The sequence below is a fragment of the Grus americana genome, chromosome 5 (assembly GCF_028858705.1).
Source record: "Grus americana isolate bGruAme1 chromosome 5, bGruAme1.mat, whole genome shotgun sequence".
NCBI lineage: Eukaryota > Metazoa > Chordata > Aves > Gruiformes > Gruidae > Grus > Grus americana.
This window is the reverse complement of record NC_072856.1, coordinates 55,255,263-55,281,758: the sequence shown is the minus strand read 5'-3', so window position 1 is coordinate 55,281,758 and position 26,496 is coordinate 55,255,263. Positions and strand designations below refer to the sequence as shown.

At 38.1% G+C, this 26,496-nt stretch overlaps 1 protein-coding gene across 13 annotated transcripts in view; it reads right to left on the bottom strand.

The window, feature by feature from the left end:
- Nucleotides 1-21,982: 21,982 nt before the first annotated feature.
- Nucleotides 21,983-26,496, bottom strand: part of PAPOLA (poly(A) polymerase alpha) — a 47,612-nt gene continuing 43,098 nt past the window's right edge. For 6 of the 13 annotated variants that reach the window (XM_054825873.1, XM_054825872.1, XM_054825870.1 and 3 more), the window contains 3 exons: nucleotides 26,326-26,400; nucleotides 26,051-26,119; nucleotides 21,983-24,156 (listed from right to left, as the gene is read on the bottom strand). In XM_054825873.1, the coding sequence (XP_054681848.1) occupies nucleotides 24,061-24,156; nucleotides 26,051-26,119; nucleotides 26,326-26,400 (240 nt within the window). In that variant the 3' untranslated portion in view covers nucleotides 21,983-24,060. Of the gene's footprint in view, nucleotides 24,157-26,050; nucleotides 26,153-26,325; nucleotides 26,401-26,496 lie in introns of those variants that run through there. The other 7 variants (XM_054825874.1, XM_054825875.1, XM_054825884.1 and 4 more) reach the window with 2 other exon arrangements.

The window sequence follows — 26,496 nt, the reverse complement described above, 5'->3', positions numbered from 1 at the left end:
GACACGTCCCTTTCTCAGGCCCAATGACTATTTAATTATTTGTACGAAGTGGAACAGCTCTGAGGAGAGTGAGAGAGGGTGGACGAGACTGACTATAGTCCCAGGCTGAGGGCGCTTGCCTGGGATGTAAATAGGCAGTTTGCCCCTAGTTGTTCCAAACTTGTGTCCCCTCCCACATGTGTATTCATGGGGTGGTGGGAATGATTTCACTTTTACAGATTTCAAGAGAGATGCAGATTTGCCTCAACGCAGAAATTAAAATCTTGGAGTTGCTCCCAAGCAATCCTTGCCTGCTGCGCCAGAAACCACACACCGTGGCAAAGGGAAACCCTGTGCCCAAACCAGAATATCTCTGGCCTCCCTGCCACATTTACAGTATGGCAGCCCTCGCTTTAGGTGTTCTGCTATCCGTACCTACTTGCAGAGGTTAAGGTTGAGAATCATTTTTTATGCAATGGTCATCATGTTTCTCAAACAGGATAGTGCAGGTTAAATACAGACAGGAACAGATGAAAACATGGACTAGGTGACACAGAGTCCCAGGCAAATATACGTTCACAAGATATCATTTCAGCATGTTTTAGAGAATATGAGACTGAGCAGCATCCAAAGATGAGGCATGGTATGTCCTAACTTCCACAAGAGTAGCACCCCAAAAAGAGTTTCTGGATGAGCTGAAGGGTTCTGGGGCATTCCTACTTCCTGTTTCACTTAGCAGATCCACTGCAATCCATAGGAGCAAAGGAGGATTTCATGGACTCAAAAATAACCCTGATAACTGATAAAAGAAAGCAAAAAACATAGTTTGTGATGATCATAGAATTGTAGAATTGTTTAGGTTTGGAAAGATCATTGAGTCCAAGTGTTAACCTAACACTGCCAAGTCCACCACTAAACCATGTCCCTAAGCACCACATCTACATGTCTTTTAGATACCTCCAGGGATGGTGAAACTCAACCACTTCCCTGGGAAGCCTGTTCAGTGCTTGATAACCTTTTCAGCAAGGAAATAGTTCCCAATATCCAATCAAAACCTCCTCTGGTGCAACTTGAGGCCATTTCCTCTTGTTCTATCACTTGTTACTTGGGAATCAAGAGACTGACACCCACCTGGCTACAACCTCCTTTCAGGTAGCTGTAGAGAGCCGTAAGGTCTCTTCCCCTCAGCCTCCTCTTCTCCAGGCTAAACAACCCCAGTTCCTTCAGCCACCTCTCATAAGACCTGTTCTCAGGACCCTTCACCAGCTTCGTTGCCCTTCTTTGGACACACTCCAGCACCTCAATGCCTTTCCTGTAGCGAGGGTCCCAAAACTGAACACAGTACTTGAGGTGCAGCCTCACCAGTGCCGAGTACAGGGGGATGATCACTTCCCTAGTCCTGCTGGCCATGCCATTTTTGATACAAGCCAGGATGTCGGCATACGTGGGCACACTGCTGGCTCATATTCAGCCGACTGTTGACCAAAACCCTCAGGTCCTTTTCCGCCAAGCAGCTTTCCAGCCACTCTTCCCCAAGCCTGTGTCATTGTATGGAGTTTTTGTGACCCAAGTACAGGACCCGACACTTAGCCTTATTGAACCTCATACAGCTGGCCTTGGCCCATCGATCCAGCCTGTCCTGATCTCTCTGTAGAGCCTTCCTACCCTCAAGCAGATCAACACTCCTGCACAACTTGGTGTCGTCTGCAAACTTACTGAGGGGGCACTCGATCGCCTCCTCCAGATCATTGATAAAGACATGAAACAGAACTGGCCCCAAGACTGACCCCTAGTGAACACTACTTGTGACTGGCCACCAACTGGATTTAACTCCATTTACCAGAACTTTTTTGGGCCCACCCGTCCAGCCAGTTTTTTACCCAGCAGAGACTATGCCCATCCAAGCCATGCGCAGCCAGTTTCTCCAGGAGAATACTGTGGGCAACGGTGTCAAAGGCTTTACTAAAGTCTAAGTAGACAACATCCACAGCCTTTCCCTCATCTACTGAATGGGTCACCTTGTCATGATGATCCAATAGGAGAGAGGTATCAGAGACCAATTTGTTATGTGACTTCCTACAGACCTTCTGCTGAGTATACTGTTTTCACTAGGTAATGCAACAGATTTTAAAGGAGATTTTACTTCAGGTAATGGAGCAGGAGCTATCACATTGCTCAGAGTCCTCTGTGGACTCTGATTTTTAATATTAAAAAAAGATGGGAACATTCTGAAACAAAAGGTGAATCCTTTATTTACAGGAGCATATGGTCATTATGTGTCTATTCTCAAAAGCAGAAAGGTAGAAGTAAGGCAGAGGAACCAGAAGGTAGAACGAGTGATGGATAACGTGATCTAGTGGGCCTAATTGAAAAATGGTAGGGTGAGATTTATAATTGAAATACTGATATTGATGACTTCAATCTATACAGGATAAGAACAACAATAATATTTAGCAATGATGCAGCACTTTTCATCTTTGGAGCTCATTAACTAATTAATCTTCACAACACCCCTGAGAGGCAGGTAAGTATTATTATTATTATTAGCCCATGAGAAAGATAAATCCAGGACAGAAGCAGAGGAAGGTAGAATTAAGAGCCAGAAGTGACTTTGTAATAGGGAGGAGGGTAGAAAATAACTCCCTTGTTCAGTCACAGCGAGGGGCAATTCCATTACCAGAGGAAGATGGCCTGGCACAGGAAATATTCATATAGGAGAGCCATCCTTTCTTCCAGACCGGAGTAAAAGGCGCAAAAGATGAGACAGCAACTCAAACAGGGGAGTAAAACTTATAAAAGGAAAATAAGATGAGTCAAAAGACAGTAGAATGACTTAATGCAAGCCAAGAATGGCAAAGGGCAACAAGATGCTGAAAATTTGAAACCCAACACCAAAGCCATGCTTTTTTTGTACTAGTGAACTATTGGACTGGTTTTCAATAGGAAAAATAATAATAAAGACTGTGTTTGTAGACGGTGAAGAATTAGCAAAGGCCTTGTTGATAAAGCTAGCGATAAAACACAGGAACTTGGCTATGCTGAACGGTAGGCTGGCAGCAGGCTCAGATCACAGAAATCCCACATATTAAAATGAGATAATTCTTGACATTTAATTCTCTTACTCTCTCCTCTTATGTGCGAGAGAAAACAGAAATATTGAAGGGAAAAATAGAAAGCAGGCATAACAGTAATCTTCCAAAGAAGGTAGGAGCTCATGTGGGCAAGATTGGGAGGAAGAGCCATAGGTCAAACTATTTGAGACTTGTCTTGATTTTTATGTCTTTCACTGAGATGTTCTGGGCCTTGTAACTACAATGTTACTGTATGCCTGCAAATTATCAGTAACGTTTTGGTTTTTTTTTTAAACACAGAGTTTCTCAAATTTACAAATGAGTATTTGCTCAGGCCAGGATCTCTGTTAAGAATAACAAACCAGAGGGCTTAAAGATTGTCAGAATAATACAGATAAGAGGAAATCTAAAGAGATGGTAACTGGTCTCTACAAATCTTGGCAGTGTTTAATCTGTAAATTAAAATAAACCATGTTATTCCTGACGTTTTTCTACCAAAGCAGGAAACAAGGCTGGCGATGGTGAGGAAGGCCAGTGGTACAATTAACTCTGGAGACAGTCAGGGGAAGAGCGACCTGGGAGGCTGCAGGTTCTCCTTCACATAGATATCAGGACTTGATTTTTCCGCATCCTTTTGATGCTTGTTTCCCATTTTAAACCCAGCTAAAGCCTTATACTTGTTTTTTAAGAATGTGGTGAAAAAAAAATTTTTTCACCCAGAGAAAATCTTCTGCATATTTAATTGACATGTAAAAATCATTTCTTTCTCACCACCCTTCTTCCTGCACACAGGGCTGATCTAAGAATTTGAGAGAAAGCAAAGCTTTCCCTGGGACACATCCCAAAGCAGAAGGCCAAAAGGTTTTGGAGCAAAGGCACATATGGTTTTCCAGTAGCCTGCTGGTAAAGGGAAGCCGAGCAATTTTTGCCTTTAGATCTTAGAATTTAGCTCTTGCACTCCTTTAGATTTTCCTAATTTTTGGAAGGAAAAAGTGAGGAACTTTCTTCCTGGCATCCCTGTACATGAGAACCACCACGGCTAGGACCTACAATTAGAGGCTTGCATGAAACCTGTAGCTTTTTGTGCCCTACAGACGTGCCACCAAGATGCACACAGTGTTTTCTCCATTCCACATATTTTCATGGCTGTATCAGAGATGCTACAAACTTTGACCCATGCCTTATGCAGCAATACCAAAACTTCACACTCAGTCTGGTCATCCAGGGTGAGAAGCAGCACTCCTGCCCTAGAAATTGTGCTGGTTTAAAGGTTCACGGACCACTCACCCCTGGCTGCTTCCCCTGGAGCAGTTCATAGTTCTGCCCTTGTTTCTTTGAAAAAGAAAATAGTTTAAAAGAAGTTTTATATCGTTCCTTGTAAGAGCTGAACTCAGGACATGAATCAATTGTGAGGAGCACTTTGGCACCCTCGCTACCGGGCTACAGTTGCCTCTTCAGTCGCGTGCTGTACTGTGGCACCTGCGTAGCATCTGGAACGGGTTACTGAAATAATAGAAAATAGCCATACAGTAGTAGCACATGCAGAATATGTAATTTTAAAGGTGGGGGGGGAGGGGGGAAGGTAAACAACACTATCCTATGTCCATTAGGTATGGCCTTCAGTGAGGCATGGTTTGTTCATTCCTGCAACAAGGACAGGAAAGAAATCTTTCTGCCTTACTCTAGAATTTCCATGCTTCTTACTCGTAATGAGAAAGACTTTTGATTTAATAAGCTGTTTCCCCTCTGCAAAAGAGCTCACTCTTTCTCCTAAAAGAGGAGGAATGGGGGGAGGCATTTACTGTGCTTTTTATTGAGTGAGCCACATGTAGGAAGATCTGAATAATCTTTGGGGGAAAAAAAGAAGAAGAAAAAAGAACAGAACATGAATTTCAGAGCATGTGCTTTTGTGTTATTCAATACGACTGATAGGGAAGGATAAGGTTGAAGTTCAAGGCAAGTATGGAAGTGTAATTTCTCTCTGCACAGTCACAAATAAAATGAGTCTCAGCTCTACAGGATTAAATTAATTAAAGATGGATCTTGTGCTTGATGCTAGTTTGATAGAACTAGAGTTTGTAGTGGTTGTATCATGAACATAAGTGGATATCTCTAGTGGCTAGCTAGTATTTTCTTTATACTCATGAGTGTTTACTATGGCACAGAAATGCTAACCGGTTTTATCACACAGTCATTATCATATCTTCTTCCCTTTCTCTCTGCTATTCAGGTGTTGCTGCTACAAAATGATTTCATATCAATTAGGAATTCCATTTCCTTCAAGGGGCTACTGAAGGAACAGCCACCTGTAATGCATGCTATTAAACTTCAGCTGCTCTGTATCTTCACAACAAGATCAGGTTTTTTAAACTCCATGTCCAAAATTGCAAGCGTTACCTAGGTATTTTTGCTATTAAAAAAAAGAAAAGAAAAAGAAAAGAAAAGAATAAAATAGAAATATACACTGTACCTGGCTGGTTGTGTCTCTGGAAAACTTAGTTCTTATGACACACAATATATGTTGCAAGAAAAATCTTCTAAAGGTGACTTTAAAGATTAAAAAAAAGTTGAAAATATATCAGATTTTTTCATCCAGCGTAAAAGTCAAATAGCAAACAAGTACTACGGAGTTTCTGTGTTGCTGTTGAAAGCAAAGACATTTCATTAAGCACACTCTAAAGATGACGGCTTCTTATCTAAGGGACAGCGATAAGAAACTCAACCAAAACAAACAACTTTCAACCCTTTTTTAGGGGGGGAGCTCTAGTTTCTGTGTAATTTTATGGAGAAAAAGATTTTTTTTTTCCTCACATACATAAAATAAGCCATTTGAGAACAAAAGTTCCAGATGTACCTTCACACCAGTTCCTAAAAAACATTAAGGGGATCTGGCATTTGGAAGGTTAATTTTCTTATCAAAACTATACAAAATCCTAATTTTGCAGAGTAGCAATTTGGAAAAAAAATCAGCAATGGGAAAATGTTGGTTATGCAGCACTAGACATTCAGTACTCAGGGGATCAATTATAAAAACACTCATTCAGCTATTTCTATTCAAATGAACACCTGAAGAGGAGGTCTCAATGGTTTTAAAAGTGTGTGGATATTACTGGATAAATGTTAGTCCAATAAAAGAGATCATCATCTGCTATTTGTGTGCATTTAAGTTGACACTAAAAAGATCTTTGTGGAATATTGCTGCTTCTTTTTCTTTTTGTGTGTGTGCATCTTTTATCTCATATTCCCTTAACACTTTGTGAACTGAAGAAAATAGACCAAATGAGCTGTTCTTTAAGATTAAAGGGGCAGCATTTAGTTGAACACACCTGAATGTGGAAGGAGTCTATTTTCCTCACACTTATGAATATGTAATGATGTGCTTGGAGGCACAGTCACGAACCCCTAATAAGAATTCACTAGTCTGTGTTTGAAAACAGACATTTGCATTTGCCCTCCGGTCACAGTACATGGGTCATTCTTATTCAAAAATTTATTTGCTTTATTTTTCTATTCCCCCTCCCTTTCCTTCCCACCTCAAAATATTTTCTCATTTCTAGGTTTTGTTTTGAGAAAAATTAAAAAGGGAGGGCTAATTCCCTCCAGAACATTCAGGATTCAATTAGAGTGAGCTTATTCAAGTATATATACATTTATTTGTTCAAGTGAAAAACTCCATTGTCTGATTTGAGGAAAGAGTATTTTTCGATCTCACAAACACGTTTACTTTACCAAAAGCATCTGGAGAAGAAACAAAAAAATCCTACATAGGTGCGTAACGCAACATTTTAAAAAGTGAAAATGGGAAATAACGTAATAGAAATAAAGTGATCTAGATTAGGGATATACTTCATAAAATTGCTTAAACACTTAGGAAAAGCTACCGCCAAGAAAAAAACAACAAAGCGTCATAAACATTACTATAGTGAGCTAATCAGTGTCACGTACCAGAGTACCAGCTTTGAAGGCATGGTATCCAGGTGGGGAAGAACAGGCTGTGGAGATTGGTACTTCATGAGAATATTGCATTTCTCTTAAAATTTCTCGTATAAAAAGCTGTTGGGGAGCGACTCCAAAATACACTCAGAATCATGTTTTTTGTTCACCTTCTAAACAGCATGTTGTGGTTTCAAATTAGTCACAGGGGAAGATTTTGCTAACATTTTTTAAATCCCCTTTTTTCAGTTCTTTCTCATTCCTTGTTTTTTCTTCAAAAAAGAAAAAAAAGAAAGAGAAAAGAAAAAGCTGAAAAAGAGAGAGAGGAAAAAAAAAAACTTGCAGCACTTTACCCATTATCTGAATAACAACCATAGAAGAATCAGGCGTTTGCCTGAAAAATAGCCAGAGACTATTTAAAACAAACAAACAAAAAACCACAAATAAACCCGAGCAAATTCATTTGCAGAGAATGGAATTACCGAGCTATTGCAAATCACTGTAAACAATTTCAGATGCTCGCTATCAAATCCCCATGTTAACGCTTATACATTCTACAGCTGTATTAAAGATTTCATCATCGCTTTGCTAAGGGTCAGTGGAAGTTAAATACCCATCCCAAAGCATGGGAGGATTTCAAAACATTCAGACTAAAAGTTGTAAGTCTAACGCATAGAGATGTTTGAGCTTATTGTAAAGACGTTGAGATAGTTCTTGGTGGGGCACATACGTCCACAGATATACACCTAAAGTATAGGTACGCCCTCAGTACGTACACAAGCACACGTGCGCACACAGACACACTCACACAGAGCTTGAACCGATTACAGTTTACTACACGTTTTCTAGATTTTGCATTACTATCACAAGTGCGACTTTGGTAGGAAGAAAGAGTCTATTGTGACAGCAATAGTCAAAGAGCAAACCATTATTTTAGATCTAACAGTGACACCTGCAGTTGAGCCCCACACACTAACACGCAAACATCTCATTTAGAAAAATATAGCCCTAGTTTAGAGTTGTTCGTATCTCCTGCTTAATTATCCTCGTGTACCTCAAATTTGCCTCTCCTATTGGCAGCACAATCAGTTGCCACACCAGCATGAATCAGCTTTTCCTCTTATAAAGCAAACAGCCTGCCATAAAGTATATAAATAGCCCAGAAAATCTTCCTTGGGCTGGTTGGTGGGAGCAGAGCTGCCCATGCGTATACACACACACAGATCTCTCTTCCACAAGCAGGCATTTCAGAAGAACCACCTGCATGTCTGAAAGGCTCATCTCCACATTTCAAAGATTTAATCACTTTTCCGTTAATTGCAATATAAAGCGTTGCATTCAGCATGAATAAGGCCTAGATAACCCGACGATTTTGATGAATCCCCTTCGTTTCCACTGCTCCCTCCTTGGTTTTGGTTACCAGCTGGTGAGTGGCAGTAACGGGGTCACTCTGGTCCCCTTCTCTCCCAGACAGTCCGGGAATTTCACTGTTTCACCATTATTTAAAGCACTTTGGGTTTTGGGTTGGGTTTTTTTGTTGTTTGTTGTTTTGTGGTTTTTTTTTTAAAAAGAAAAACAGTGCTGCATTTTGATTACTGCTCTGAAGGCTACTTTTAGAGGCCTGACTCTCCAGTTAAATAATATATGAAAGTCCATATTTAATTTTTCCTTTTCACTATTTTCACAACTTTTTATTCAGCTTCCTCCCATATACTAGAAAACAAGCTCCTCTTCATCACTTAAAAGCAGAAATTGCAACTAAAAGGTAAATCTTACTTTGCTGTAAGATGATTTTTTTTTTTTTAATCACCAATTCTTTTGACTCACTTCCACTAGAACAGTCTCTAACCAAGATCAGTACTCGTATTTCACCTAAGCACAGTATGAACCTGGATTTAATTTACAGCTCTGGGAGCTACTTCTTTTGTCATGTAAGCATCTAGAACATTGCGAATAAACGTGCGTTCACATGAACAAAAAGATTTCTTTGTAACTTTTGTCAATATTCTGCTGACTGCTAGTTCAGTAGCAGATGTGCTATGCTTAATGGTGCATAAACAAGAAGCATTCCCTAATCCCTAAATGAACTTCTTATCTCTAAATATATACAGGATAAGCTATCTAAACTCGATTTAGCAACTATGCTATTAAATCTACCAGAACCAAACAGTGAAAGAATATTGTTAAAGCCAAGCACCTGTTAGCAAAAAACAAAGAATCCTACTAAAACAAAACATTGCTAACCATAGATCAAAATAAATCAGATATAGTTCTACATAGATTAATTTCTATTATCAGCACATCTCGAACCCCCACGTCTTCATCTCACAAGTGCATACACACAGTTTGAAACTCCTCTGGTTTTGTTAGCGCCACACTCTGTCAGTCACAAGTCGTGGCAGAGAAATGAGTTGTTATCAGATCAGACTTTTTAACTGCATGTGAATGCAGATGGATCCATTGTGGGATTTAAGAGAAGTGCACAAAAAAAAGAAGGTAGTGTCATCTGCTGGTTGGATTACAGAACCCGGGAGCACGCTCGTGGTGCAGAGGTTCCTGCGGCATCACCGATTCCCTCTGTGGCCCCCGTATGTAGCTTAATACAGCACCTGAACATCTTCATTTCTGAAATGAGAGCATTTTCACCTTCGCTCACAGCCAGACTCTCCAGCCTGGCCCATCGGCTCCTCAGCAACGATCCCTCTCGTCCCTGGACCGTGCAGAGGAGAAGGCAGGGGATGCTTTGGGACAAACCCGGTTTATCGCCCAGCTGTCCCTGGCGCGGGTCCCCGTGAGGGGCTCGGTGTCAGGCCACTGCCTTCCCATTCACCCCCGGGACTGGGGCAGCCCTGCAGGCGAGTCCTTAGAGCCACGTGCAAGTTATTGCAGCCCCAAGACTGTGGCTCGGCAACGGAGGCTCAAATTTGCTATACAAGTGACCTCTTCCAGCTTCATCTGTGGGCAAACTCCCCAAGACTAACAGGCCGAGGGAGAAAATTTCCTTCCCTATCTTCCTCCTTTCACCTCCTTTTATTTGCATTGGAGCAGGGTGTCACAGGACCGCAGCAAGAAGCAGCCAGTTTCTTTTTTCCTTTGGAAAAAGTAGTGCAAGGAAAAGCTTGTAACATGTCACAGCCACACGTCCCCTGTAACTCCTGGAAAAGGAGCATTGCCACCAGTGAAGCCACCAAATGCATCTTGCTTTTAATAATTACCCGACCAAAAAACTAAAGTGTTTTGTGTAATCACACAAGTGTTTCTTAAAACAGTTGACTATCTGAGAAGACCATAAAAGTAAGCAAGCATACAGGGATTAAGAAGGAGAAAAAGTTACACTCAGGCCCACAAAACAGATGACTCCCGATATTATCTGCCTGGTGGTGTTACCTGCTACAGTGAGTAACTCCACCATAGTCCAGAGGATTCTCTTCTACTTTCCCTGTACTCCGTTGTTCCTCTTATTTCTCCTCCCTTCAGCATGAACATGATCACCCAGTACCTGTTGTTTACTGTGGACCATAAAAATCCACTTTTTTTCAACCTCTAGAATCAAAAAGTAGCATTAAAGAACTTTTAGCTTTCCAGACTTTGGCCTAAAGTATAACAAAATCCCAAGCAAAATTGTTGACAGCCTTCTTGGAAACAGTTGCATGTAGAAGAAGAGAATCGCAGCTCAACACAAGAGGAGGGCTCCAGTTTGGGACCAGAGAAGACGACAGAAAGTTGCCGCAGAGGTGCATTTTCAAGGTGCATTTTGTGGCATCTGCCTATGTTTTCCTCAGCTTGTGTTCATGTTATTGTCTTACTACCTTGGGAAAAGTGTTACAAAATCACATTAAAAAAAAAAGAAAAAAAAGAAGAAAGAAAAAACCCAAGGAAAAATATAATTTTAAAAGAAAAGGCTATGCATATGCAAAGTTGATTCAAATGCTTTCAGATTGCACCATAGAAAAGCTGTGGCCTAGTTTTTGAAATACATATTTCACTTTATTTTGCACACAGCTGGGTTTATATTGGCACTCACACTAATATGCAAAATGCAGTATCTTGTATTCATGAATGACTCTTTATAAAATGCCAGGAGGGCACCTGCTTTCTTTTCTTTAAGTCTATATAATGACAAAGAAGAAGCCTGTATTAATGGCCAGCTTCCAGCTCTGACCACAGCCTGGAGGGATTTATGCCAGCTGTACACAGGTTTGGAAGTAAACAACATGCCCCGGTCAAAAGGAGTTTCTTACACTCCACGGAAAGAGACTGCTAATGAGATGCAACGTGCTGACGGAGGGAGCGCATGTCAACACTAACCGCCTATGGAGCTGCTACAACGACGTATATGTGTGCGCAGATGCGTTGCACGCACCCTGGTCCTATCCAGTATGTAAGTCTGGTATATTATATACATCATCCAGTCCTCATAGCATTGCTGTAGACACACTAGCAAAACCTTTTCCCATTCCTGGTAGTTCTCAGGGTTCGGGCTGCCAGGGTGCTCAGCAAGCTAATTAGAAGTACCCTGGCCAGTTGTAGGTGGTGGGATTTCTTTAAAAAACAAACAAACAAACAAACGAGAAGCATCGTATGTCAGTGGTTTAGAAGGCAGGCTATTGAAACCACTCCTCATCTTAAGAAGTTGCTTTGTCTGCCATTCAAATCTGACAGGATCTGTGTGCATTGAACATCAGATCGTGATGCAAAACTCATGTCTGTCTCAGAATTTCCCCCCCAAAAAATCAGGAAAACATACGTGAGACAGCTTGATAGAAAAAAGAATTTTCTTTAGTGTAGAGTTGATTAAACATGTACTTAAGAAAAAAATGTTTCTAAATGAGATATGGACAACAAACATCAGATATATTTCAGAGACATTTGCGCAGAAACGTAGAACTTCCAATAGAAATTTTTAAAATTAGACTGGTGTATACTCATTATGTGGGCATGTTAAAAAAATTTAGAAATTCAGCTCTAGCCTATACGAACTGGAGTTGATCAAAAATGTATTACTATCTTCCTACATTAAACTTTTCTACGCTCTGCAAGATTGTTCCTGCAATGTGCTTTCTTGTTCTGATTTCGATTAATTCTTTTTCCTGACTAAACAAGGGCGCCACAATCATCTCAGTGTGCACTTCTGAGGTAAGCAAGGTACTGTAAGGTCAAATCAGCCTGAGTTTGATCAGGATGTTATTGAGCTAATAGCTTTCCATCATTACTGCGCTGCATTCCACGTACCATTTGATTGCCAGACTAGAAGCTGCTGTATTTCACTGGGTATCAACCTACGTATTTTGCCAAAAGTAAAAAGAAACAGAAAAGTGATGGACATGATATAGAGATAATAGAACAAGCATGTGTACAATATTGCATCAAATCCCCTAACCAAACTTCCAAGAAAATTAAAATCTATGAAGATAGAACTGTATTTGTGATCATTTCCTCAAAAAAGTAACAGTCTTTCTTCCCTTTCCCAACTCCAGACTTAAGCTATGTCCTTATTCCTGCATCAGAAATAGGCAGAACCGAATAGCAACTGGAAAACAAAACAGTTGTTAAACAAAGCTGTCTTCACACATTTACCCTTGGCTCCCAAGTCCCTGCAGCAGCCTACACCACGCTTACCACAAAAGGCTTTGCCACTTCCATCAAGTATCAGAACAATTAGAGGTGTTTATTCCTGGACCAGTATACTGCATATAAAGTATAAGTCTTCCCGCAGAAGTTAATTTGTAACTTCTTTGAGATTTCCCTCTGAAAGATGCAGTTTGCACTGCAAGATGCGAGTTTGGCAACAGAGCATCTGCAGCATTCTGCTCAGAAACACAGCAGGATGGGAGAAGACTGTTAACTAGTTCTTCGTCTGATAAAGGTATTTGTTGCAGAATGCAAAAATTTATTGATCAATTAAGTTATCACTGAACTCACTAGCAGCATTACGTATTTTACTAGTAGCAAAAAGAATCGACACCAAATGAGTTTGACACTGTCACTTCCTAGGAGGACTCCAAAATATTTTATGCACTAGAAGAACTATGAGAAATAAAGTCATCTTCCTTTTCTTAAGGTCAGACCAATGTCCTCTGTGAAGAAGGTATTGCTGTCACGTGTACCATTTTGTACATACACACTCGTCACATACTGTAAACACCAAGCCAGATTTCTCCATTTTTCAACCTAGCAGCAAAAGCAGGTATGTGCCTTCTGTATTCAGGTGACAAGGTAGATTCAATAAAGTTCTGATGAGAAACAAAATCGTATCAGAAATACTAAGCTTAAAATCCTCTGAGATCCATCTCCATTTTTCTTTATTTCCTCATCCCTACTCCATATTCCTGCTAATCCCATTCCTGATATGGAATATTTTTAAAGTATTGCATAGCCTCTTCTTGGATGCAGGTAAGTAAACCATGAAGAGACATGGTTTACATGTCTGAAGAGACATTAAGTGAAACCAGGAAATATTAAACAAATAGAACTACAGCTTTGAGTCATGACATTATTATTATTATCATCATCATCATTTATTTCACTGGGCTGGTTGTATGAAGCAGATAATTATCTTTGCAAAGACTAGTAACAATTCAGAATTGTAGAAAAGCTCTGGGCATTGTCAGAATAGAAACTGCTATTATTTGCTGTATCTGTTTTTCCTAGTGTGAAAGTTTGGTTATTGTTTGCAGTTATCCAGGAGATGCTGATTTAAACCCAGCAATTAGAAAGGGCAGTCAGGCAGCTAATTTTCTACTTTTTCACTCCACTGCTGAATTACTAGGTGACCTTGGGCAAGACAACTACTCTATATCTCCATTTACCCATCTAAACTGCACCTATTGTATTTATTTAGCTCACAGGGGCCTCAAGAGGCTTAATGAATGTTTGCAAAAAGCTTTGAGATCACCAGATGAAAGGTGCTCATATAAAAGTCCAAAATATTATAAAGTCAGTGAGAAAAAAAAATGGATAGGTGCCAAGAGAGTCAATTGGACAAACGGCTTCTCCTATCAGTATTGTCCATATTTCAGTTTCTAGTTTATCAGTGGAAATATAGACGGCTGTTTAAATAAAGTCTCATGCATGTTCCACTGTGTACAGAACAAGTCACCACAGTTTGTAGATCTGAAAACAGAAAGCTGTAAAAGAATTCTTGGGAAGACATATATTATACTTCAACTCCAACACAAAAGAAGTCCTTCCTCCAGAGTGGTTCTATACTCCACAGAAGAATTCCTAGTGCCAGTCAGCAGCACATACATAGAGTTTGATTTAACATTTTTATATACTGTAATTTTTTGATCAATGGGCACTGGGAAGGATCTTCCCTTGACTGTTTTATGAGGAAGAGCTTGAATTTAATATCTGCAAGCACATAACCAGTGCCTAAATAAATAAGAAACTCCCTTCTCCCCAAGGATCCTAATGCTATAGCATCTAGGTCACTGCTATTAACCTCTTCACCAAGGAATTAGAAATAACTCCAGGATCCCAAGTAAACTCTATTCCTTGGCTGACCAGATCCCCATCTGTTCTCATTGTTTTCATCCCAACCTGACGAGAAGTAGTCTTACCTTACAATTGCTCACAGAAACGATCCAAGACACTACAACACAGCTTCACTTTTCAGGTCCTGTTATACTTCAGACAGCACCAGGCCAGCTAAAGATGGATTTCCTTGATACCGTGGCATATCACCCCCACCCACCCCAAAGCCTAGCATACCTTTTGTATTCGTGGGGTTTAGTTGCAACCCGTCTCCCAAAGACAAAAGTTTTAAGCGTGCTTCTGTAGGAAAGAAAAGCACTGAACATATTCATCCTGTCCAAGAAAAACACAGCTAAAGCAGAAGATACGAGGCCAAGCTTTAGATACTTTGAGGGGCCTTTGACAGAGACAGGCTTGGATAACAAGAGATAAAAGATGTGGATAGCAATCAAAGCATTATTGGCAAGCGTTCAGCATAGCAGACATCAACGTAACTATCAATTAGGTTTAGTTTTTGCTGCCTCAGTTCAGTCCTCCAGGCAGAAGAAAGTAGGAGGATTTTTAAAATAACAGGACTACTTAGGAGAGTGCTGGAAGTAAACTAGAAAAAAATGGGAGGTGTTGAGAAGATCTGAGGGAAAATGGGATCACCATAGGGCACATCCTCTTCACTACTATAGGAGTACAGACACTCATTTTCGGATGAAGGCAGCCAGCCTAGAAGTACTTGTCAAAATGGCAGATACAGGGGTCCATGTTACTTCCAGATTTTATTCAGCAGTGTTGCACAGGCTGATCCTCAAAAGGTGGTAAACTTGAACTTCCACTACTCGCTTGGACTAACTTCTATAAACCACAGTAGTGCTTCTGTGGAATGCCATGCGCACGGGAGTAGCAATGCACTGCCATCTGCCGCTTTGTAATATTGACGTGCTTTTCTTTCATCTAGAGTTGTCAGGCATACTACACTAAAAAGGACTCTTTTTTTTTAAATCAATAGAAAAATAGAAGTGGTAGGTTATTTTTGCATTTACTGTATAAACTGCACTTCAAAATTAAGTATTCCTTAAAAAACTTAAAACCCTTTACACTTACCATTGTGAAGAACATAAATGCAAACCATGAAGAGAGTCATACAATGATGTCTTCCCCAATTTTCAGACAAGCTTCCATATGAAAGCAACTGGAGCTTGGACAACTAGAAAAATTCCTAACTTGTAAACAAAAGAGAAGCCAGTCTTTCAATGACGTCCTCACCACCTTCACTGTTTTTGTTTACAGGGTGAGATAGACCACAGATCTACGTCATTAGTTTGTACCATCAGAAGCTGAAAAGTGGTGTAGCCAAAATTTATTTTCAGATATGCTATATTTAATATGGATTGTACCAAGGCATCAGTGAGCTACAAAGCTTGCAGACCACGCACAAACAAATGGAAAGAGGAAAATAGGATTAAATAGCTGATAATCAGAATAGCAAACAGGTATACAGTTTTTAGGATATAAATGTCTCTATTTTTCCTGGGGAAAAACCACCACATGCAGGTCTGTGTGTTTATATAAAAATATTTGTTTTAAAAAAGGCAAAATAGGACACACCATGTCTCCAGAGAAAAACAATATCAAGTTGCCCAATTTTGTTGTTTTCCTCTACTGGAAGACTGTTCTAATAGCATATACAGGAACCCTTCCTCTTTCATATGATGCCGTTAGAACCAATTTACAGCAGGATATAAAGACGATATATCCGATACAAAACAGAGATTGGAAAACTAGTACGAGTTTCAAGTCGCATGTGATTCATGCTTACAGTAAAATCCCATGGAATAATTTTAAAGCATCTTCTATATGAAAATTCCAAGACATTCTTAAATGTTAACAGCCAGTATTTGTGAGATGTCTGATAATCACTAATCTCATTTCGTATACAAGGAGGTTGAAGCAAAGAGTCAATAGCCCTGTCAAGGTCATGTATACACAAGTCAGGATTAGAATTCAGGTTTGGCTTTGCTGTGAGCCAGTCTTTCTAATAAACTGCTTCATATCAAAGTGACGAGTTACAGTTGGGGGTGGTTTGTTTGCTTACACACTATATATTATTTTTCCTCATAGCCACATTAAAGCCTCTTTGAAATAAGATGACTATGACCCCTTTCATTTTGAAGAAACTAAAACACTGGGACTATTTTATAACAGGAAACATCCTATAGCACCAAAATGAGCTGTTACAGCTAAAGGCGGCACTGGTGACGTGCGATGTTGGTGGAACGCACAGGAACAGACAACTCATTCCCATGATTCTTTGAAAGTTTATGTCTGTTGTCAGGTAGGGTGTGCTGGTTCAGTTTGACACGTAACAGAGGGTGCTGAAAGTAAAAATGAGTAATTTGAGGTAATCTAAAAATTTAACATACTAGAAGATTAAATAGTAATAAATGGTAAAGATATCTCTATTTTAAACAAAACTAGAAGCCTACTTTCATAATGAATGTTCAGATTACCTTTGAAAAACTAACAGGCCAGAAAGGAAAATCAACTCTGCAGTGACTGCAGCAACTCAAAGTGTGACTTACATGCATTTTTAAAAATACAGCCTATAGCAAAACAAACATAAAAGTATTCTTTAAGAAAAAAAAAAAAAAAGTCCTAATGGTACTAGAACAAACTTGCCATTTTGACTTTATCTGCAAAGACAGAACATCTGGTGTGCTTCTGGCTAGACAGGTCCTATTCAGAACAACACTACTGAGACTATGAACCAATTCCTACACCTTCAAAACAAACATAAAGGCAAGAGTGAGTTAGCTTATATCCCTACATTAAAAAAAAAATCATCTTAGGTTACTATAATCACAATCAGTTAATTGACAGACTTGAGATTCTCCAGAATTAAATCTACATTTTCATAAAAATTAAAAAAAAAAAAAAATCAAAGTTTAAGTAGCCTCAGTCAAAATGCAAAATTTAAAATTTGAGAAGAAATTCCTTATGCCTATATCAACTACTGGAAAAATGTTACTACATCAGTTCTACTTTTTTTTTTATTCACAGCAGCTACTACAAAACAAGATTTCATCCCTATCTAGGTCAAAGACTCATAGAACAGAAGCCCTTTTCTTAGTGTTTTCTTGGTGGTTTTTTAAGAGAAAGAATACATATATAAAGAATGAATTCATTAATTTATTAGTAAACTACTACAAATTTCAAAAGAATTAGGAAACAACATCCTGTGGGAAATAACCCTGAAAAAAGTCTATACTAGTATTTGTACAATTTGTCCACAGAAGATGATCCACCACCACTTAAATGTGATCAGACCAAAAGCACTGATCTTACTCCTGTAAATACATTCAAAAGCAAAACATTGAAGTAGGGGCCTACTGAAACTGCTTTTTAAGTCATTGTGCTTCATTAGGGTTGTGAGGATCTTTTTAATCGGGCTACCTACGAGGACTAGATGCTACAAGGAAAAAAAAAATTACTAAATGAGATTGCATTTAGTGGTCAGAGCGATCACTGGTGTATAGAAAATCCACACACTGTTCTGGATGAACAAACAGTAGGAACAATCACCAGTAATTCTAGTATACTGCATGAGCAGATGGCCTCAGCTATCAAATGTTTTATCAGTCTTACTGTTTCTTACATTGGGATGGATAAAAAACATACATGATAAACCATGGCTGAGACAATGAATGCTTCCATCCATCATTCTGGGCTTCTCTGATTCCAACCATGTGACTGAGTTGAATCAAGTTTATGACATCTTGGCAGGACGATTCCTACAGAAGCTAATATCTAGATTGAGTACATGAATAATGCATTTATTCCCCATAAAAGCAAAAAATGTTAATTTTAAGAACAAGAGATTTCTATTTCACTTCATTGAACCAGATCAGAATGAAATATTTTACAAGTCCTAGCAATCATTCACAAAAACATCAGAACTTACCTAACGCTAGCCTGTACGTTGCCACTGAAAGGGCATTTATTCTCAAGAAGCTGTAAAGTTTTTAAAAAACTGTGTGACAATCCAAAGTAAAGGAAATCTCACTTTAAGAACACAAGCTCAAAATCTAATAGAAATCCTTCCTATAAGCTGCAGACTCCTCTCCCCATGCGCTGAACAGGCTTGGCACAGTGTCCAGGCACGGCCAGCTCTCTGCTGGGGGCAACGTTCTTGGCTGTGAAGGCAGAGCATGCCCTCTGTCACTCATGGCGAGCAGTCCTGTCCAACTGTCTCTTTTCGACAACTTTATCATCAATCTCTTTATTAACAGCTCCACTGCAGACTGAGAACGCAAACAAGGACAGTGCGCATGCCAGGTTTCTGGAAGGCACACAGCAGCAGGCACCACACAGGGCAAGGTTTCGCTGAAGCAGAAGCTGTAGTACAAAACTCTTACACACTGTTTTAAGAAGTGTATTTACTTAGAATCAAACCTGGGGAGAGGCAGGGGAGGGGGAAAGTTACTCTTCAAGTGTCAAGGATTCCCTCCCCCCCCCCCCCCCAAGTTTTATTTTAATGCCATTTGAAATGCCGGATCCATGAAGGGTACATGACCTAACGTTCCATTCAACTTTAACAATTTTATCTGCTTTAGGTTAGCGTATGACCCTAACTGAAGCAAACATCACAGAAATATCTTAGATGAACTGAAGAGTTGGAATTGATGTATAATTTTAAGCATGTAAAACATTTCATTGAGTAGCCTTATTAAGGAAATTGTAAAAATACAAGCAACAAAGGAATTCACGAAGTATTTGCAGGCTAGCGCATCTCAGAGACAAAAAGACATTTGTACTTGTAAACTGTCCAGTATCTGTGTGGGCCACAGTTATTATGGGGCAGTTTAAATGCATTGGCCATTTTCCTAAGTTAAATAAATAAATGCAGCTTACCTTACCCAACAAGTTGGGAGTTTTTATCACCTTACATCAATAGTAATTTTCCTCTTCATCCTTTCCTATTACTTGCCTGGATTCTGGCTCTTATTTAAAGACAGTAATTTACTGCAAAACCCAAGCCTGATAATAGCTACGTACACCATTCAAGAGTTTTTCCCCAACCTTTATTATGCTGTTAAATTTGACTTTTTCCTAAATTCAGTATCTTTAGAGTTTGAGGTAAAAATTTAAAAAAGCGTGTACAACATTGTCATTCTTAGTTATTTTAAACACTCCACTAGAATACTGAGGTCATAAAAATACAGAGGTAATTAAAAAACCAACCAACCAAACCCCAACACAACACCAGACATGCTGAATAGGAACTGTGATCTGGTTAATCCATTAAGTGTGAGAGGAAGAAAAAAAAATTACCTAAAGATAGCATTCCATAATTTAGTCAGAACAATACAAATATGCCTACACTTTATTAAAAAAACAGTAGAGTTTAAATATCCAAAAAGCAGATGGGACATCCAGCAGTGGTTCATCATATTCTTTTTCATAATAAAACATGCCCTCTGAAGTTTGATATCAAAGTTTGCATTCTTTTGGTGACGATAGCAGCAGATGTTTGATGTTTGTAGATATTTCAAATTATCAGTTTGAACTTTGTAGACGTATCAAACTGCATCTGCCTCTATCACCAAATCCAAGATGCTTTCTTTCTATTGAATGGATCTTTAATTCAACTAAGATATTAAACTAAAAATGGTTTATTACTGATGTTTTTCCAATAAGAACATTGGATCTTTATAAAAAATAAGTGAACCTACCAAACACTCAGCTAACCTATGTGTATAGAGACATTTGCGAGTGTACTATCCAGATTTCCACATTTTTAAGTGACAAAATTTTTAGTGAATATTGTTCAGTGACAGTTGTGCCAAAAAGAGGTTAAGCACAGCAAAGCTACCCGACTAGTGCATTTACAGTTACATAAAGGATACCAGGATCGCTCCAACATGTAAAATGCCTTTTGTACAAATGCACACAACTTCAAAAAAAAAAATGTATTATGAGAAAGTAAACATACTCTGCTTCCTCAGTATACTACCACAGCAGTTGTTCTTGCATTTAAGTACAGATTCTGGCTCAGTAATATCTAGCAAATTCTTGCTATACTGAATTATTTTTGGTTATTCTAGAAGCTGAAGAACTCAGTTTTTATAGTTGTTTAAAATTGGTTCTCTCATTAAGGTAAATTTACTATCAATTGATACTCATTACTACTCAGTTTTTATAAACTTGTAGCTATAAGTTTAAAGATTTCGCAGTTTTAAAAAAAAAGCGGTAAGAAATGGCATGCACACATACTACCTACGGCAAGGAAGCACAACTTTAAGCTAGAACTCATCAACTGAAATGTCTGATTCAAATCACTATGTCTAAAGCCATCTGTTAGAACCACAGCTTATTAATGTTAATTATTTTGGCTACAACAGTAATTTTCAGCTTCTTGTTTGCAGATCCTTATGAGTCCATGAACTTACTTCTGGAGGTTCATGATGGGTAACTCAGAAAAACAAGCCTATTGAAGCCTATTGCCAGTAGATTGAGAAACACTGAACAGAAATTTGTATATCTACTAGCAGATTTTTATTGGTCAGAGAAAATAAAAGAGGAATTAAAGCCATAAATAACATCAGCAGTGATGAAAGGGAAATGGGGTGGGCAAGATATAAAGATGATGAATCTGTTCTAAACAAGACAAGCAATTGCATGCTGTGAAAAATATATACCACACAAAGGTTTATTGTTTTAGGCAGGGTAATTATAATATGAAGACCATAATCATCAGTGGTTTTAGCAGTTAAAGAAATTTTAGTCAAAAAGAGGCTACTTATTAAAGTTACTCACATCAAGCATTTGGAGGATTGGGCTCATGCTGATAGAAAGATCAATCAAGTGATGCACAGCTACTTGTAATTTTTACTTTTATTTCAGGGCAATCTTAAACTATTTGACAAGAAGAGAAATAGTGCCATCTGCTGACATAAGAAATTGTCACTTGCAAGAAAAGCAACCGTAAGATGCCAAAACTGTTACATCTAATGTTTGTAAAAAATGGAGTTCAAACTTTTGAAGAAAGCAGTATATCCCCAAAGTGTTTATGCACACATTTCTTCTAGTTTTGTCAGCTTTTAAAACTGTAAGATTTTGAGACGGACTCCTAATCAGGAAACAAGGAATGGATGCTCTTAAAGTGTTTGTGGGTTTGGGGTTTCTGGGGGGGGGGTGGGTGTTGTTTTTTGTTTGGGTTTTTGGGTTGGGTTTTTTTGGGGGGGTGGTTTTTGGGTTTGGGTTTGTTTTTTTTTTTTTTTCATAATAAACTCTGCTCCCACCAAGCCACTGTGCAATCCACAACCTTTCCCTATAACAGACTAGAACTCAACATCCTGCAGAGTGTTACTTCCACTTCCTCTATCTAACATCATGCTTCTTTAGAAAACATTCATTTACGTACTATTTCTTTTAGGACATACTGTATTTTGTCTTAGCAGAAAATTTAAGAGCTAAGTATGAATTAAGAAAGTAAAATCAATTTTGTATATTCAGAAAAAATCAGACAACTATGGGATTGTGCTGTTTTTTATTGTGTTTTCAATGGAGAAATACATCATCTGTTTACAAAATAGCTCTTGAAAAATACAAGGAGTACAGATACTATAAAACAAAGCAAACTCCAGTCATGAGACACTACGTACATCATGCGAAAGCAACAGTCTGATCTCCAGGTTATGAAAACTAGAATTAAAAAGTCACTATACAGAAAGGTTCCAAGTTTCCAGCTTGGCAAAACTTGGGTGCAGTTACATGAAACGTTTAATAAAATGAAAAAGATTTTCCGATGTGTAAACAAAATGACAAGACTAAATTTGTGCCTGGCAATTTCGATCTAAACTCCATAGCTACACAAAATACACAGACACCTTGTACACTTCAACTGTTAATATAACCTTCTTTGGGGGGTGGATGACAGCAGGCTGCACAGGGCAAGGAAAAGAGAAGTATTGTATACTAGACATCTTAGACAAATGGCAAAAGAAAAAACCCTTCAGTTACTGCACAGCCTAAGTAAAAGATAAGCTACACTCTGACTTTGGAGAATTAATTTAGAAGGATAAGGGGAAGAGTGTAAGTAATTTAATTTTAACATGAAAGATGCACGTGTAATAGGATGGAGCACAATGGGAGAAGAGAGTTCTTAAAACATGCTAATCAAAGTATGGGAAGTATGATTTGACATCCCACATATTTCAGACTTAAGTAATAGTAACATGAAGTTTGTTATCTACATCTGGTATTACTGTTGGTATCCCTCGTGTTCCTCAAATACTGCTGTTCTTTGCCATGAGAGATTCAGTTCTTTCAAAAAGAAAAAAGTTGTTACTTATCTTTTTTGATAGGACTACAAGAACAAAAAATAGGAGTAAAGAGAGCTTACTAGATGTCAAGTGCTTACTAGAAATATGAATTTTAAAAATTCAATGTTGTTCAGTATGTAAAACTATTTCTGATGAGCCATCTAAAAATAAAAAGGTTAAAATTCTTAGGGAAAAATCTTTTTGCCTTTATTTAAAATTTGAAGCTTTGTAATGCATACAGGACTTTTATGGAGTGTACAAAAATCATCTTATATTTAGTGATTCAAAGGCCATCAAGACAGGTGTTATATTCACAGGCACGTAATATTCACTTAAACACTTTAGTCATGGGACAAAATTTTGCATTTGTGCCTACAGGCCACAAGATATTATGATTAGGTAAGGGGCAGGGGGGAACTCAAATAATGGTCTGTCTTGTTTTTATTTTGTAAAAATAAGTATTGTCCTATATGGTGCATACAAGCTGCAAAAAAAAAAAAAGCCCCCCAACATTAAACGCAAAAACTTTTCCCAAGAAATAAAGGGATCAAAAAGGGAATAAAGAGTTTCATTAGCTCAAAGGAAAGTTTATTTGCTGTTTGATTGATGATCTGTATGCACCTTAAAACAATCCTATAAATAAAAGTAGACCACATCTTAATCATGTCCCACCAATACCAAAACTTCCCAATTACTTCCTCAACATAAGTCTTATAACCTCAAGATTTGACATTTCATTTTAAAGGCTTACTGCTGCTTGATGGCAGTTGAACTAGATATACTACACACTTTGTTTTCAATGTGTAGTATACCATAGAACATCATCCAATTTGCAGATTACTACTATTGAAGAGATTCTTCAATAAAATGAAAGTGTATCAGCTGAAGATCTAAAATTAGTCATAGTCCAATAAAAAAAGTACATAAAAGTGCATTTAAGGGATTCTTATGCCAGTTTTATCTCAATTTTGAAACAACGCATCAAACAAATTCAATCAGAATGTCAAATATGGCTACAAATAGTGTTCATGTTTTTAAAGGCAGTAATCCTTCGAAATATTTAATGCAACTGTTGCTAACACATTAATTGTACTCCTGGCTTCACATACTAACCTGGACTTCCAATCGAGTGGTGATTTGAGCCCAGAAAGGGAAGTGCACAAAATATACCTAAATCCATTTGCAATCATGTTCTAGTCTTGCACCCTCCGTTCTCCTTTTTTTCTAGCATTAGAAGACAACAGGTTGAGTTGGCAGATACTGTTTATGGACCCCTGAGGTTTTTTTTACCGGTTCAATCTCAATTTTATTGAATTCTTGATAACAGGAATAGGATTTGCAGGGAGAGCAGGGATATCTGAAAGGTCTGTACTGGGTGTTTTCTGAAAAGAAAAGGAAAGAAAAGAAGTTTGGTTGTATTTTAACTTTAGAAATATTAAAAGAAAACTATTGTAGTAATTGGCACTAACTTTCAAAAACAAGATCTTTAAATGAGCTTTTAGGAATATACCAAGATAAGGATAATTATAAATTGTAAATTGCCTACACAGTCATTATTAAGGAAAATTTGTACAAGAGTCTCTTTCATAGTGTGCATTTCCTTTTTCGACAACTGCAAGAAATCAGGAAGTGCAGCAGATAAAGCTGAGCCTACCGATAACCTGTAATAAACATAATATCCACATAATAAGGGTGCTTGATCAGTGACATCTATTATCTGGCCTACATGTTTAGTATTTAAAAATTCCTGTGAACAATTCAGTGTTAAGCCTCTGCTCCTTACAGCTGAATGGTGAAAACCTGTCCCCAATGCAAAGTATGTGTATTCATGCATTCACATTTCAGACTGTTAACAGCTCTTTACAGCCAAATTTCCAACTTTTCATATTGGTTTAGATTTACACAGAAAGGGTATGATGAACTCTAAAACCAGTGCTATATGACTGGGTTAAGAGTTTCACCTTGAAAATAACCTGGACACTTTTTTCTCACTTAAAAGACTTAAATTCCGTTCAGGAAAGTTATATCTAAAGCCAAATAAAGAAAAATACAGAAAAGGAACACTCTCAAGATTCAGTGTGATTCATTAATTTCTCACATGCTTAACAAGCCTCTATTGCTGGGTTTGTGGGTTGGGTTTTTTTGGGGTTTTTAAGTTTTGCAGTATTTCTCCTCTAACTTTGGCAAATATTTTTGACATCCCAATAACCCAGTTATTACGCGTTACTTCCCATGTCTTATTAGAAATCATTTTCTTATGGTATAAACATTCAAAATTAATATAAGCTACATTTGATACATAGGAAAAACTGCATTAAAATGACTGCTCTTAATTGTCATTTTATTAAAAAGAAATCAATCAAGTTAACACTGACTGATAACGGTAGTACGGCACAACGCAACAAGGACTCAGGGCAAAATAGCCATGACCTCCCACATCCCTCCTGCCCCCAGCAGCCCACTCTAGTAGGTGCTGACCCGTGGTTTAACATGTTTCTGTTTTCTGCAGCGCGAGCAGGGTTTTAAACAAACCCAACAAGAGTACGGAAAAATGACAGAAGAGGCCCACCATACTTTTGCAGTTTCTAGATTAGTTTTGCTAAAGTAACAACTACTCAATTTGTAAAAGCTACAAAACTTTATATAATCATCCCTCAACAACAGGCAAAATAAACTTGGTGTACTAAATGATCTAAAAATTGCCCTGAAGCAGTTTAGACTGCCCATGTAACATCTAGAGTTTTTGCTGAACAATTTTGGTACCTTTCTTCAGTACTGCTCAAGTAGTTCAAGAAGTTCAATAACAAATATCATTAACACTATTGCAATATATCTCTATTTTTAATCAATACATTTACTCCAAACCATTAAATGAGTAAAGTGTGCCTAAAATGCTTTGTGATAGTGAAACTTCTATCAGTAGAGCAATACGAGAAGCTTAAAAATGCTAGTAAAGACAAAGACGTGTTCTCTAGAAGTTGTTACAATATTAAGAACAAAAATTCAAGTGAATGCCAAAGAATTCTTAACTTAATGTCTGTTTTTCCAATGCTTCTTACACTTATAAAGCCTGCAGTGAAGCAACACAGTGGCTAATGAATTTAAAGAACACAATTTTCTCTCTCATACCAAACATCAGAATCGGAAGGTACATTTCAGACATTCTCAACCTCTACCAGGATATCTTTGAGCAGCAGCTATTTAAAGCATGTTTCCTTGTTAGAAAGGATTATTCTGTGATGTGCAAAGCACAAAGGAATAAACTGAGCCCCTTACTTTGAAGGCACAATTCAGAAGAGCGAATCCAGCTTCGGTCAGTTTGTATGGCAAGCCATACATGTTTAGCTACAATGCACATTCAATAAGATCAATGACCATCTAAAACACAAAAATTGTGACAGTAACAACAAGCAGCTTTCCAGACAATGGATTTATATTAAAAATTATACATTTATTTTTAACATCTGGACTCATTTTAATTTCAATGTTTTCAGCACAGATCAGCACACACACACACACACACACAGAGGCGTTGTTTTTAAAAACAGTACCTGAGGAGCTTGCAGAGAAGTTGTCTGAAGAGTTTCTGTTTGAGAATTAACATTCACTTCTGTCTCAAGCTGCTCCTAAAAAAAAAATCCAAAAGCATCAACATGCTTACACCACTTTCAATTATAAAAGCTATTTATATAGAACTCCATTAACCAGAATATCTTAAGTTG